The 16,352-nt window shown below is 38.5% G+C and overlaps 1 protein-coding gene across 7 annotated transcripts; it reads left to right on the plus strand.

Moving 5' to 3' along the window:
* Positions 1-468: 468 nt before the first annotated feature.
* Positions 469-16,274, plus strand: pals2b (protein associated with LIN7 2, MAGUK p55 family member b). 7 transcript variants are annotated; one of them, XM_057355070.1, is made up of 15 exons: positions 469-579; positions 3,938-4,015; positions 4,156-4,189; positions 7,180-7,338; positions 9,707-9,825; positions 10,059-10,211; positions 10,305-10,457; positions 11,116-11,343; positions 12,283-12,414; positions 12,528-12,624; positions 12,812-12,880; positions 13,048-13,209; positions 13,310-13,512; positions 13,635-13,763; positions 13,871-16,274. In XM_057355070.1, the coding sequence occupies exons 4-15, from the start codon at positions 7,218-7,220 to the stop codon at positions 14,045-14,047; spliced, it is 1,743 nt and encodes a 580-aa protein (XP_057211053.1). In that variant the 5' UTR covers positions 469-579; positions 3,938-4,015; positions 4,156-4,189; positions 7,180-7,217; the 3' UTR covers positions 14,048-16,274. The 7 variants fall into 7 exon arrangements, with proteins under 7 accessions (XP_057211053.1, XP_057211054.1, XP_057211056.1 ...); XM_057355071.1 differs by having other exon boundaries at positions 7,191-7,338; XM_057355073.1 differs by lacking the exon at positions 7,180-7,338 and having other exon boundaries at positions 13,871-16,273.
* The last annotated feature ends 78 nt before the right edge of the window (positions 16,275-16,352 follow it).

A 16,352-nucleotide genomic window follows, 5' to 3' on the forward strand; every position in this document is an offset into this window, starting at 1 on the left:
ATTCGTAGATCCTATACTATATAATCAAAACTAAAGAACAAACCCTATTACAACTGCAGCAAGTAAATAAAAAAGGCATAAAAAGCCACGTAACTCACAAGGCAGCACAGAACACGCCCCTTTTTCTTAAAACTGGATATATTTTAATACCGACAGATGCCACTGCTAACTTTGCCTGTTAAATAAAATGCAAATAGCGCGGGAAGGGATTCGCCAGGGCTCGGTTTTCATGTGCAAGCGAAAGGTTTTCTGTTACTGACTATTAATTGACATCATAATGTGTTAATCTCAGATGTAAACACAACGCAATAACAGAGCTTTACCTGCATTTACATTTGCTAAAACACAACGTATTCGTAACCCCTCAGGGCTAATCTCCCGCGAGGAGAAAAAGCCATGAATTCATATCGCGTTCTGATTGGCCCGCTCACCCAGTCGTCACTTGAAAGGTGGGGCTTAGTGTTTGATTGGCATTGTGTGTGTCCGAATAGTTAGCCACGGGACCCACGACAACCAAAAGCTTTTGAATATCTGACCGGGACGTTTACTGAAGACTCGGAATAACGTTTCAAATAGAAGGTGAGTGCAAAGATCCTTTTACTTGCGATGTGTCGACCAAGGAAAGTTAAACTTCATTGAAAAGTAACATTACCATGTGCGGGAAGAGACACTTCTGAAATGACTTTGCCATCGAAGTCCAGCCCCCTCGAGCTGTCCTTTTATAGCGTGTGTGAATTGTGTTTTATGTGCACGCGCAATGTGGGTGTCTGGATGGTACCAGGTTCGACTGATGAATGATCTTTCCTATGGGTCTCGGTTTTTATCTACCTTGTCCTGTTATGGTTCAGGTGAAACATGTTATCAACGCGCTTTGAATAAATAACAAAAATGGCCGCGCGTGTGAAATAATCTACAACAAAAATGTTTGTAAATATAAAGTATTTTAGCCAGTAATAGATTTAGTTCTCTTCGCCTGGGTGACGTAGATCTGTTTCATTCATTGATTAAACGTCCCGCGCCGTTTTGACGGAGCTGAGCTCCAGAAGTCGTACGTCCTTTGGGAACGAGCACAAGGTTTTAAAAGGTAATGTCATGTAACATAATGAAATAGTTGTTTAAAAAAATATGCAAGTGGCTTTTCAGCTTTGTGCATTTTTAAAATCTCTAAATTTTAAAGATTTTTTTATTTATTTAATACCTATTAATGTATTAATGTGGCACCGATCAATGTCTTCGCGCATATACACTTTTCGGCCTCCAGATGATTTGGTGTCTTATACAGCCAAAAATTGCTTATTCAACAATGAATATATTTTATGTAGCTCACGTTTACGCAGTGTCCACCCAATCGCACCCTGGACACGCCTGTGTAAACGTTTCCTGGGGCTGTGACCGGGGAATCCCTCAACGTCATTACCGAGGAGACCTCCATAAGGGCGGGGCCTCAGTTACCTGCCAATGACAGAATGCTTACAGAAAGACGTCTTGAATCTCCATATGAAACATTTGTGAACGTGATGGAACTGTAACCCCGCCCTCTGCTCAGTGGTAGTCGACATCATATAATATCATACAAGCAATAGCTATTGTATGATAGCAATGTATTGTGCGTGTCTGTTTGTCTATCTGTCTCTTTAATATAATGGACTTTAAAGCGGCCCTAACACACACGGTTTCTGCTAATCTCATATTAATCTTGAGTACCTATAGAATAGTATTGCATAGTTCGTATCTTCGAAGAGTATTTAGTTTGATCACATTTATAAAAGAGAGATACAGCTGTACGATTATTTCCGAAATCATAGGGCGGGGGGGGGGTTGGGGTGGTGTAGGGGTAGGCTGAACTAAAGCACGTGCGCATCCATTGCCAACAAAACACAGACATCAGTTTCACTCACCGCATGCGGTTCATGTCCGGCATCTTTTAGCACTGGGACGGCTCCATATATCAGTTTCAAACGATCTCCAAATCCAGCGTTATATCCACCGTTTATATAACATTCATCACCCAAATGCAGTGAACAAACAAACACCTGAACTTCGCGAACGTATGCTCTCTCTCTCTCCTGCACACAAGTGAAAGTGACGTCTGCGCATGCTCCTTCTCCTGCTCCCCTTGCTGCAGCGTGCTTTTCTGGGAGAATTGTCCAATAAGGGACTTGGGCTGTCACGATTATGAAATTTGATTGACGACTAATTGTCTAATAAATCATTGCGATTTATGACGATTAATTGTCTGTTTTAGGGCTTTGACGATTATGACGATTAATTGTCTGTTTTTGAGCTTTGACATTTAATTCTCATACATTTTTGATTCAGCGATTGAAATGACCATATTGTTCTGAATGCAAGACTATGTTTTTTTTCTTGGAAATACATCGGAAAAAATTGGGTCGTCATATATTTAAGGTTTAGGCTTTTACCTGTCAATAATACAACCGCCAAATACTTGTAAATTAAGTAAATTGATCAGGTGTGAATTGAAGCCATTAAAATGCTATCAGTCATAGAAAAGCTTCTAGTCTGTTTTTTTCTCACTTGCAAGACTACAATAAAATTTTACTTGTGTGTTAATGAAATTTTGGTAGACTGGTTTTCACACTGAGATTTGCTTAAATAATATTAAATTGTACTGCAGGTAATTTGTATATGTTTTAGTTTTTTTTTTTAAGTGATTGTGTTGTGGTGGTATATTTTACAAGTATTACCATGCTTTAGTAACAATATATACACTAAAATATGCAATATGCAGATACACTACAGCTCCCCCTAGTGTCTTCTAAAGAGATGTGGAATAATTGCGATGATCTGAAACCATCGCGATGAGGTCAAACAATCGCGATGAGACGATTATTTAATAATCGTGATAGCCCTATAAGGGACTAAGAAAAATAGTTACGAAACAGTTTTATATGTTCGAAAAAAACTTTCCGAAACCTGTACGATCGCTGGGGGAGTGTATCGAGCACAGAAATACTACGTAATACGCCCAACTCTTTTTGACAAGTTGACCATGTTAAGCACGAGAAGACATCACGTTTAACATTGTAAAGAAGTCAGAATGCATGACACACCGTTGAATCCCCCCTTTAAAATTACAGTGACGTAGAGAATGATTGTTTTGTTGCTTTTTGTTGTTGTTGCAACACTTGTTATTCCAATTGTGACCTAAATATTCTTGTTTATGTGTGGTGTAGTGTTGAAACCATACAAAGACCTATTTAAGTCCATCTTAATTCAACATGTATGTTTGGCATCTATTTTTATCTGTCATGTAATATGCATCGGGCAAACACGGCGATCTTGGATGCTGAAATGAAAGTCCCTGAAGCTTGCTTTCCTTGTGACCATGTCATATACTGTATTTGATATTTTTTTTCAATTTAACTAGTACATTAGTAAATGTGTATAGGGCTTTAGGCCCTGTTTGACAAACTCAATAGGTTTTACGCACCCTCCTCTAGACATTTCAACTTGTATGACTTGCTTTCTTCTGTAGAACACAAAATATATTTTGTAGAATGTTGGTTACCAAACAACGGCTGTATCCACTGGCTTCTATTGTGTGGACACAAAACCGATGCAGGTCAATGGGTACCCCCGTAGTACAGTTACCAACATTCTTCAAAATACCTTCTTTTGTGTTCCGCAGAAGTAAGTAAGTCATACAGGTTTGAAATGATAAGAGGGTGCGTAAATGATGACATAATTTACATTTTTGGGAGAACTATCCCTTTAAAAGTAACAGAAACACAAGGATGATTTTGCTTAACACAACAACCCGGTTCAACTACCTCCTGACCTCAGTTGACCCTTTACACAATGACCTCACTGTCTCCGGACGTGGGTAGCAGTGACAGTCTCCGTCCTGACCCAAGAAGAGAACCGACAAGTGTGTGTGCGTGATCAATATTAAAACGCCTCTCTCTCTCAACAGAGTTTGACGCTCGGCTGGTGCAGTGGATGAGAAGAGCGTAGCAGCACGGGCAGGGAACAGGAACGGCATCAGCCACGAGTGAGTCATATAGGTGCACATACATGTCTGTGTGGGTGAATTAAAATTAATTTGTGTGTCGTGTTTCTAATCATGTCCTGATGTTACATGGTCATTATCTTACATCAACAGTATTAGTGAATGTGACATTGTCTTCACAGCTGGAGTTTCATTGGCCAGCAGCCATGATCACAGGTAGTGATGGTGAAGCAGGAGAGAGAACTGAGTGCTTATCTGGCTTGTAAAGTTATGAAAGTATATTAACTATTTATCTTTGTGGGAGATTTAGTAGCACAGCACAGTAGATCTTGAGCTTTGTGGTTTTGGATTTTCATATTATATTTCATATGATCTATCTGAATTTACAAAATCACAAGATGAAAAGGTCACATGTTTTATTTTTATAGCGGTTGGATCATGAATCTCAACCCACAGCCTTTACTGTGGTAAGCCCACTGCTGTTAAGAGTTCAATGGAATTGGCGCCGATACTTAAAGTGCTGTATTGTGTACACAGCTGTGCAACTGTTGTAGACCACTTTGAACTTAAAAATACTTAAAAATGAGACCATTCTTGGTCAGATGACTTCTCACAGTCTTTCTCCTCCTTAGATATAAGCTTACTAAATTATTTATTCATTTTCTTCAGTTGGCACTGAACTAATTCTAACACTGAGCGAAAGTTTACCAATCAACTTTTGCTGGGAAATTAAAGGGATAGTGCACCCAAAAATTCTGTCATAAATTACTCACTCTCTAGTTGTTCTAAACCTGTATAAATGTATTTGTTTGGTTAGACACAGAAATAGATATTTGAATGAATGCTTGTAACCAAACAGTTCTTGGCCACCATTGACTGCCATAGTTGGAAAAATGACAATGGCAATCAAAAGTGCCCCAGAACTGTTTGCTTTCCTACATTCTTCAAAATATCTTCTTTTGTGTTCAACAGAACAAACAAAAAATAAATAAAGTAATTTTTCCTACTATGGTAGTCAATGGGGTCCAAAAACTGTTTGGTTACAAGCATATTTCCAAATATCTTTCTGTGTGCTCATCAGAACAAAGACGTTTATACAGATTTGGAACAACACGAAGGTGAGTAAATGATGACAGGATCAGAATGTATTTTTGGGTGAACTATGCCTTTAAATCCTTTATGGGTTTGATTTGGCCGGCATCTATGAATTACAATTTGTGGGAGCAAAATCATATCATAACAACCAAAGGTACATTCTCATTCTGCTGTAGACTTTGCCTATGTATATTATTTAAACTTGATGCTAGAGCCTCTGAGCGAATACATTTGCATTTGTGCATTCGCCGGACACTTTTATTCCTAAATGTCTTACTGAATTCTTACCACATATTCAAGGTATATTTTTTTAAATCGGTGTATGTGTGTTTTCTGGGAAGCGTCGTCTTAGCAAGCTCTACCAACTGAGAATTAGATGTTTTCAGCAGCAACAACATTAACGTTATGTGGCCCAATCTTAACTTTCGGTAGAATCAATAACTGTTGAATAGTTTTAATGTAATTTAATACAGTTAATATACAATAAATTACTATACATTAATATTAATCTAAATTAAATCTAAAATAAATTATTATAACCAAACACAGACTGGAAGTTAACTTTGGGCCAGGCGTGTGCGTCCAATGAAACCGTCTATAGAAACACTCAAAGCACTGATACCTAGAAAGGTGTTTTTTTCAGCAACTTCAGATTGTACCTAAAGGCAAATTACGCTTTGCAAATTAATGTCAATGTGTATACCGATTCACTTCTTTGGAATTGTTATTGTTTGGAAAACTGAATAACATGTACAGAATTAACAAAACTTCTAACAACTAAAGCTAAATCTTCAGTTTCTAAACTCACTACATCAGGCTTTCAAATATCCTGTTTATTCATTTGGAATAAATGAAACATTTAAAATGGACATACAGTAAACACCCACAGATGCTTTTTATCCGGTCTTTTTTTTTACTCGTTTTCCCACTTGCCCATCATTTACACATGTGGATGTTTGGACGTGCCATTTCAGCCATGGCCCAACAAGATCATAATGGATTGTGTAATCCACTGTGGTCGCATTGAGATTAAAACCAGGCTCAGATTTACAGAAGGCAAAGCCCCGAGGGAGGGGAGAGAGGGGCTGTGGGGGTTGGGGCAGATGGATTAGGGACAGATCCCATCCCGGTATAGTGACTGTTACTGCTGGATGCCTTTACAAACTGACCCGAGATCAGACTATGCTACTGTATTGTTCATTTAAGATGGAAATACAAATTCTGTCATTTATTTATCCTCACGTCGTTCAAAAACTGTATATGACTCTTCTTATTTCCCTAAATATTTTCTTTTGTGTTTTGAATGTTTCAGTGGTTTGTGTCCATACAATGGAAGTCAATTGGGGCCAATGTTGTTTGGTTACCAAAATATGTTCTTTTGTGTACCGCAAAAGAAAGAAAGTCATCCAGGTTTTGAAAGACATGAGGATGAGTAAATGATGAAGAATTTTCATTTATGGATCAAACAATCCCTTTCAACATAACTAAATATTTAGACTGTCTTTGCCACATTGTTTAAAGAGGAACATTGTTGTAGATGTCACTCAAGCATTTCTGGTACAGTTACACAGAAAGGATGACAGTGACGGACATGGCCATATGTGAATCGTGCAAGATGCGTTTACATTATGTTTTGCATGTAGAGACTATGAATGAGACGAAAAAATGCATCGACAGAAATATTAACGAGAGGCATTTTGAAAGGTGTTCAGTTCTAGAATCTTAGGCTGGCCCTTCAGTTCCCCTGTTGCTGAGCTTATATAAGAGTACTTATATAAGGTTCACTGGGGGGCTTAATGGGGCGAGGGGCTGTCTCTGATGTGAGGGGCGGAGTCTGAAACTGCAGGAGAGGATTGTGGGATTAGGTGCTTGGAGGAGGGGCTGTATGTGTTTTAAAATGAATAGCCTAAGAGGATCTGTGTGTGTATGTGTCCACATCTGTGTTTGGTCGACGTCTGTGAAACTCTCTCTCCTTCCTTTGTCTATCTCTCTCAGCCACTTTTCTGTCTTCTGTTTTCATTTTTTTACAGTACAAAAGTGCAGAGTAATTCTATCCACGTTTATCAGCCTCTTTGTTTTTATTGACTAAGAGCAAGTCTACATCTGTCTAGCTTTCATTCAGTTGTAGGAGACGTCAAATTTCGCAGGAATGATTTTAACTGCGACTGAATCAGCCTCAAACGGAGCAGGTTTGAACTCGGATGCCGGGGTGACTGGAGAAAAAGGGGAGGGTGAGTCCGAACTCATTGAGGGAGCAGATTCTTCTGGAGGTTAGAGACCTTTTTCAGATTTTAACATCGTCCTATAAAGTAATTTGTGATAAGTTTTAACACTGTGAGAGAAGTTCTTGCACACTTTGCCACAACCTGGCAACCCATTCATTAACTCTTGCTCTGGTTAGAAGGTTGAACAAGAAGCAAGTCTGACCATGTAAAGCAGGTAACTTGTAACACTGAATGACAAATGTGTTACATTTCTGTTATACTTGTTTAATTCAGATATATGTATCTAAGTAAAACCATTCAATGGCTAAATGCAAAACAGGAGAAGCAACAGAACAAGTTTAATGTAAACGTAAGAGACGGTTGCCAGATCACACTATTTCACTGACTGTAGATTCAACAAGAACATATGGGTAGTTGACAAATAAACTGTACCTTGTGTCCTGTGGTGTGACAGCTAAAATAAAAAAAACTGTATTTATTTATAACATTTTATTTAATTAATATCTGTCATATAAAATAGCATAAGAGTTTTTTTGTTAATTTTTTTCTACATGTTTGCTACGATACACCATAGGACACATGTGTGGTTTATTTGTCAACTACCCATATATTCATTTGATTCTTTATTTAGCTCTAAACTAATTATAGTGAAATTGTGTAAAACATATGATTGTATGATTTTAGAGTCTTACAATAACAACTACAGTACATTAGCTCAAACTGAAACACTGTAATCTACTGTTCCTGTAACTCAAGTGGTAGTCAAGGATTGCGTTCTGATGAAAAATGTTTGTCGAATGCACTGTAAGTGGCTGACAACTGCATAAATGTAAATGTTTGAGTTTTTAAACATCACATATGTGTTTATATGGGAATTATGGGCTGTTTTGTAAGTGAGACGTTGCTCTGTATATTTGCTAGGAATTAAATCAGGTGTGTAATTAAACCGTTGGGAGTGTCACAACCAGCTGTAATTTATCTGTCAAACACTTTGGCAATGTCTCTAATTAGCTCCTTAAACTAAACCAGATAAAACTGCAGGTTATTGAATCCGAGAGTATGTTGTGTGTGCTCATAGGTGGTCAGTTGGTTGTGTCGTATTTTTGAGCGTGCACGTGTGTGCAACTTCCTTTGTTTTTGTTGCACATTGGTTTGCAAAGTACTTCATCAGTTCATCCATTATGTACTCGGTTCAGCTAAATCAAGGGACGCCTCTGGGCACGTTTCTCTGTGACATATTTACAATAGAAAATAAACAGTGGTACAATGTCAGAGCTGCCTGATGCTTGTTTTTGGACTGCTGGAGCGTCTGACCTGAATGAAGTGAGAGGAATTGAACCAGGTTAAATATTGATCTGTTGGTCTTGCCTACTGTTTCCTGATGGAGTGTAAATGTACACACACACATAGTGTCAGATGGATTACACTACTGCAGGCTATGACCTGTGTGGTCACATGACACTGTGAGTGCATAGACACAAAATGTGTGTGGAGATGAGTTGGATTTGTGAATGGCGGTGTTGAACGATGTAATTGTCAATATATATCATATACATCATATACAATATATAAAATATACATAACTGTCTTCAGAGGTGTATAAAGACCTTACATAATGAAGCGTCTGTTTTTATTACCTTAGAATGAGCGATTTCTATCTACATACACCGCGGGTCCCGCGAAAACGTGACCACATCTTAGTCCTGTGTCAGCCACCGCACTGCGTCGAAAGGGAGGAGCGAGGGGTGGAGTTAGCCGTTGGTTGCATTTTGCAATCTTACCACTAGATTCCGCTAAATTTCATACACTGGTCCTTTAACTTCAAATGAAAAATCATTTACTCATCCTCATGTCAATCGAAACCTTTATGACTTTCTTATTCTGCAGAACACAAAAGAAGATATTTAGTAGAATGTTGGTAGCCAAACAACATTGGACCCCATTGACCTCCATTGTATGGACTCAAAACCAGTGAACCATTTCTCAGAATATCTTCTTTTGTGTTCTACAGAATAAAGAGTCATACACATGTTTGAACGTCATGATGATGAATAAATGTTGACAGAATTTTTATTTTTGGGTTAACTATACCTATTAACTTTGATGTAAGTTTAAGTTAACGTTTATGCAATGAGTATATTTTATTGCTATCAAGTAGCCTAAATGGTGAAGTGACACCTTCCACACCTCACACGCACACCTGTTTCACACACTGTGTTGGTTTACAAATGATCTCAGTGGAATCAAATGAACACGGAACACAAAAGAATAGATAAACATGACATAAAGAGATGAGATGAGTCATATTTCAGACATCTGTGATGTGAGATTGTGATGTGAAGTTTAATCTGCAACTCTGTTGTATCTCTAGGTTGCAAATGTGTGTTGTAACTTTTTGTATATATATGTGCAGCAATGCAGCAGGTGTTGGAAAACCTGGGTGACTTGCCCGTCACCACTGGGGCTAAAGACATCGACCTCATCTTTCTCAAAGGCGTCATGGAGAGCCCTATCGTCTGCTCACTGGCCAAGGTAAACATACAGCTGTGGTCATTGCGTCCCTGTCTTAATCTAGTTGGGAGGTGATTTCAGCACAGAGACGTCTATTATAATGAATATCTATAATATTGCGTGTCTGAATAACGCCTAACATTCCCTGACATGTAGTCATAAAGATGTTCAATCAGGGCTGTTTCACCCAAAGGAGGAGCATGATGCGGGCAGATATGTGAATTCATCGATCCAAATGACGTGTGTGTGTACAGGCTCATGAGCGTTTGGAGGATGTGAAACTGGAGGCAGTGCAGGAGAATAACATTGAGCTTGTGACTGAGATTCTTGGTGACATTAGTGGACTGAGCGTAAGAGACGACAGCGCTGCAGAACTCTCCAAAATTCTGCAGGAGCCTCATTTTCAGGTACCTGTGGACGACTTCTTGTCTCATCCCATCACATCTGTTCTCTCTTTAATTTTCTGCTTTATTTGTTCTGATTTTCTCTTTTCTTTTCAGTCTCTCCTAGAGGCCCATGACATGGTGGCGTCTAAGTGCTATGAAGCCCCGCCCCCTCCCGAAGTAACCAATGATGCGGCAATAAACAGTGCACTCATGCAGGCCGATGCGGTCAGGATGATTGGTATCCGGAAGAAAGCGGGAGAACCACTGGTGTGTGTGCATTCTTATTTAGTGATATATACAGTTACGGAAAAAAATAAGAATTAAAAATTATTTTCAGTTTTTCTGAATTTACCACTTATAGGTATGTGTTTAGGTAAAATTATCATTTTTGTTTCATTCTGTGAATCACTATCAATATTTCTCCCAAATTAAAAAGAAAATTGTTTCTATTTGCATTTATTTGCAGAAAATGAAAACTGGAGAAACATGTCAAAATAACAAAAAAGATGCTCTGTATTTTTTAAGACCTCAAATACTGCAAAGAAACTTAAGCAATTCAACAGTAATATTTGTACATGTATTTAGGAATCCTTCAAAAACATATTTTTATGTGACAACCTCGATTTTTATCGGTTTTGTCAAGCTGTCAGTCTTTCACATTGCTGTTGGATGACTTCATGTCACTCCTGAGGTTTGATTTTTTTTTTAATTCAACAGACACTGAACTGGAATGGCCACAATACATCTAGAATTGATGATTAAATTAAAATGTTAAACTTTAAAGTTTTTCCCGTGGCTGTATTTTTGTATTGATGATCTTTTTAAATCTCAGTTTCCTTCAATATCCAGTCATGGATGAACCAAAATAGCTTTACATTTGTTCATACTGTGTGTGAGCACCTGTTTGTGTTATCGTCTCGCTCAGGGTGTGACCTTCCGAATGGACAAGGGTGACCTGGTGATCGCTCGCATCCTTCACGGAGGGTTGATTGACAGGCAGGGGCTGCTGCACGTGGGCGACATCATCAAGGAGGTGAACGGGAAGGACGTTGGCAATAATCCCACTGAGCTACAGGAGATGCTAAAAGAATGTAGTGGAGGGATCACACTGAAAATACTGCCCAGCTATAGAGATGCCCCAGCACCACCACAGGTACACACACACAAACACACACTTCTACAGAGTTTTACAGGGATATTTTTGACACAAGTAAGCCTGTGCAGTTTTGTGCATACCCGCACATACACAGACATCCTCAGGGTTGCATTTGGCCATTTGTGAAATCCCTTGATGCTTTGTAGTAAAAAAGATCCCTGAGAGCCCTATTAATAACACTCTACATGTTATCTGGGGCAAGACACGGGTACTCGCAAATTCAATCTCATTACATGGCTTCTGATATTCTCTCTCTCATATATTTATGGGTTTCAGCAGGCTTTTGAAAAGCGATTCAGATGAAAACATAACAAATGGTTTGCGACATAATACTTGGAAGTCAGTGGAACTAAATGTGCGAGAAATACTGTGGAGGACCTCTTATTTTATGCTATATCATTTTAATTTTCTTTTTGCAATGAGCATGAAATTTTAATATTATGTCGCCCTTTCACTGTAAATTAATTAGGGGGAAAAAAGTGTGATTTGAGAGTCCCCTTTAAATACATTTTCATCATTGGGTTTGTATGCATTTAGTGTACTGTGAATATCGCTAAAGCTTGTGAGAAAGCTATTCATTATTATTATTATTATGGGGCAACAAGCTTGCTCAAACAACTTGATTTCCAATCGCTCTCAATAATGTTCTCAATGTGCACATCCTTGCTTTTCATTTGTTGCACCTTTGCATCTTTAATAGAAAAAAATGGCTTCTGAACTTCCCAGAAGCAAATAGATGCAAGTTAAGAGACATTTTTTATTTGTTTAAGTGACCTTAATATTCATAATATTATAATAATACAATGTTGTTCAAACTTTCATGTATTTGTCTCTAAATTGTAAAAACAATTCAGAAATCATTTGCGATCAACAACATTAGTAAACCATGAAGCTGGGTGCTTTTTGGATTAATTCTACCTATGTTGTGTCCCGCAGGTGTATGTGCAACCTCATTTCGATTACAATCCGGCCAATGACAATCTAATTCCGTGCAAAGAGGCGGGGCTCGCTTTTAATAGGGGCGATATCCTCCAGATTGTCAACCGAGAGGACCCAAACTGGTGGCAGGTGCGATATTCCTGTTTATATTAGGTCTGTTTTGATTTTCAAGTCATTTGCATTGATGTGTTGGCTTGGATGAGGACATCGTATTTCACTGGGCGTGTTGTTTTGACCGACAGGCGTGCCATTTAGTGGGAGGAGCTACTGGGCTGATTCCCAGTCAGTTTCTGGAAGAAAAAAGGAAAGCGTTCGTTCCCAGAGATCTGGATGGAACAGGTGAAACACTCAAACACGACATATATAGCCCTGCTGTAAATATTAACAAATAAATATGAAGGTGCATAAGAGACACTAATGCCTGTGTACATGGTAATGCTTTATAAATTGCAATGCTCTCTTGTGGCCAAAAACAGTATTACATCTCCACATATTGCATGTCTTTAGCTCTGCATTTTTGTTTCAGGAATTCTGTGTGGAACATTGACTAGTAAAAAGAAAAAGCGGATGATGTATCTTACAGCTAAGAATGCAGGTAAATGAAGTTTTCAATCTGGTTCGTTGTGTCAAACTTACATTTGCATGTATAAAAAAGAATTGTACATTTTATAGTATAATTCTTGAGTGAATTATTCCTTTAATACATGTATCCACCACTTGTTTGGTTGACCTTTTTATGTTTCCTCAATGGTCGTGCTGCAGAGTTCGACCGCCACGAGCTTCAGATCTACGAGGAAGTAGCATGCATGCCGCCGTTTCGGAGGAAAACTCTCGTTCTGATCGGAGCGCAAGGTGTGGGCCGCCGTAGCCTGAAAAACAGACTAGTTGTTCTACATCCCACCGGATTCGGCACAACCGTACCACGTGAGTAAAAACCGCACTTCAACTAGCAAAACATCACCAATAACAAGTATTTTTGTCTGCGTATTTATCTACTCTTTCTGTTTGTCTCTTAATACCTCAGACACGTCTCGCCGGCCCCGTGAAGATGAGCGAGATGCTCAGTCGTATAGATTCGTAACGCGCTTAGAGATGGAGATGGACATTAGGGCCGGACGTTACCTGGAACATGGAGAGTATGATGGCAACCTCTACGGTAGTAAAATCGACTCGATCCATGAAGTGGTCAACACCGGTCGCACCTGCATTTTGGACGTCAACCCTCAGGTGAGAACTCTCTAGATTTCTCTAGTTATAATTCTGAATTAACATGTGTAGTAAACCTATTAACTGGTTTATGTTTATACTATGAAATCATGTTCATTTTAATCCATCTGGTCTCTTCTCAGGCACTGAAGCTGTTAAAAACAGCAGAGTTCATGCCGTACGTCGTGTTCATTGCAGCTCCAGAGTTCGACACGCTGAAGGCCATGCACCAAGCTGTGGTTGACGCTGGCATCACAACCAAACAACTCGCAGTGAGTCTTGATCAGATGAGATTTTAGCACAAATATATTATGAATATACGGTCTATCTATGTCAACCAGTTCGCTTGTAATTGAAGGACTTCCTATTTTCTTTACAGGACGTGGACCTGAAGAAGACTGTAGATGAGAGCGCTCGCATTCTCCGGGCGTATAGACACTACTTCGACCTCATTATCGTCAATGACAACTTAGACTGTGCGTTTGAAAAATTGCAGTCGGCTGTGGACAAACTCTGCTCTGAACCGCAGTGGGTTCCCGTGAGCTGGGTCTACTGAGGGCACATTGACAAGCACGTTTGAGTGCGTATGTATGCAAGCGTGTGTGTTTTCCAGGGTATGTGTGTGATATCCAGGATGGATGCGGGCTGACGTGAAGTTGCAAGTTTGGACTGACCAACCAAACAAGCGCCCACAACATTAGCCCTAACCTCTTTTGTGCACACAATGCAACATTTTTTACTGAAGCTTAAAGGGAAGAGTACTTATTTATTTAGTATTTGTACGTTTTTAAAGAATTATCTTACTATTTGGAACATCGTGGGAGAAATAAGAAATAAGAAAAACTAGAACTGGCCTTGATGAATCCGAGGCCATATTTTTATTTTTTTTGTGTGTGCATTTTGTTTTTGTAGCACCTACAGTAACTGTGATGTTTTGATGTATACTCAAATGAAAGACTAACCTGGCAGTGTGTAGCACGCCAAGGGCTCATATTGAACATTCTAGAAAAGAACCGAACAACTGTTTACAAACACCCTTATCTCTTAACCCTTGTTCCACAGTCATTCATATAAATGTGTAGGTTGTTTTATATGTACAGTAGCTTGTTTTAAATTTTGCATTTACAGATTTGGTGTCTATGTTGTGCACATTGTGTCAATGTTTTTTTGTGTGTGTGAGACCGAACAAACTGCCCTGTTGATTTCAGTCACCTTTTCTGAGCAACCTTCTTGTTTCTTTGTTCTTGTGTCTCAAAATCACATGACCTGCCAAAGTTTCTGTTAAAGTATCTGTGTCATTGTCTCTGTGTCAACTTCTACAACACGGCAATAAACGAACAATGTTAGTCATTGTTCCTTTTTTATTTAATTATTAATCTAAAGGTTTTAAAAAAAGAATAAAGTAATACGGATTTTATTGAAAATATCTGCATACAATTTTACATATAGTGCAGAAGTAATATTGCACATATTTGCATAATATAAATCGGTGTGTTCTATAGTGCATTAATACAAATTAAGAAGTCAACCTATATGGGGTTTTCTCTGGCTGATGCCGATTTTTAGAAATCAAGCCAGCTGATGGCCGATTGTCTTTTTTCCACCTTCATCTCATTAAATCTTATTAAGCAATAAGAAGTGATACAGAATATTGCTTAAATTAAACATTTATTGAAGACATGTCTTTTCAAATCAGTGCACTTTGAGAAAGATTGAGAAGTGTTTATTGCAGGGTACAAGATAGCAGTCTAATTCATAGTAATAATACATTGCTCAAAACTTTTAAGCATCTTCTCAAACTGTTCTGAAGCATGCTTTTTGTTTATGTTTGTTGGCAGACACTGTTGTTAGTCATATGGTCATAATCTAAGTTAAAACTAAAATAAAAAAATCACTCATATTACACAGCCTGCTGCTCATAACTGCGTTTTTAGTTATATTTCGCTTTTTTCTAGCCTGACAGGAAAGTAGACGCTCTTGTGGACGAATGCGTTCATTTGTAAATTGTGTGCACTTATTTCCTCCATTTGAAAGATCGACCAAAACGCATCTTAATACCAAGTATAAACAGAGTCCTACCCGCCACAGACACATTTAAGCAGGAAAGTTAACGTGCACGTTTTAGCCAGAAGTTTAGTATTTTAACAAGGCATGTCTGCTGAGTGCGAGGTGCTCCGTCTCACACGCAGCCTCAGAGGGAGAGAAATTCTCCGGTACAGAAACGGTATTGATGACGTCGGAGTTTCTCTAGCTATACAATGCGGACAACTGTAATAATTTAGCCGCTGGGCTCGTCACCAGGTTTTGGTACCCGTGCATACATGTAGCCTAAACTATGTGGTTGAATATGGAGACAGATCAGTCTCCATAGTTGAAGGCTCGCTAACAATAGTTCCAAAAAGTTACTCGCATTCTCAAGTAGCATCATATTTAATCAATGAAATATACAAGGCTAGATTAAGATCGAAGGATAATAATAATTTAAGTTTTACTGTTTTCTTGTGAAGTTATATTAGGTAGTTAAAAAGTTAGCAGGCAGAGGGACATCACACTGTTATGCAGCTGCTCACAGATGCACCTGCCTGTTAACTGGCCTAATTTGCGGCACAATCGGCCGATGCCGATTAATGAAAAGATACCAAAAATCGGCCATCGACCTCTAAAACTAATATAAAATACATCATTTAAATTTGTGACCTTCAAATTATGTGTAATGTCACAAAGCTTTACATACATCTGGATTTAAGATAAAATATCAGAAGATACAAAGAATATAATACAAACTATCAATATTGAAAAACAAAGATCATTAAAACTTGATATNTTGATTTCAGTGATCCAAAGAGCACTGAGACACAATA

This window comes from Triplophysa rosa, linkage group LG16 (genome assembly GCF_024868665.1).
Source record: "Triplophysa rosa linkage group LG16, Trosa_1v2, whole genome shotgun sequence".
NCBI classification, from domain to species: domain Eukaryota; kingdom Metazoa; phylum Chordata; class Actinopteri; order Cypriniformes; family Nemacheilidae; genus Triplophysa; species Triplophysa rosa.

Coding starts and splice junctions, on each gene's coding strand:
- pals2b (XM_057355070.1), top strand. CDS start 7,218: ATGATTTTAACTGCGACTGAATCAGCCTCAAACGGAGCAGGTTTGAAC. Junction 9,826..10,058: donor TCGTCTGCTCACTGGCCAAG/GTAAACATACAG, acceptor GTGTGTGTACAG/GCTCATGAGCGTTTGGAGGA. Junction 13,513..13,634: donor TTTTGGACGTCAACCCTCAG/GTGAGAACTCTC, acceptor GTCTCTTCTCAG/GCACTGAAGCTGTTAAAAAC.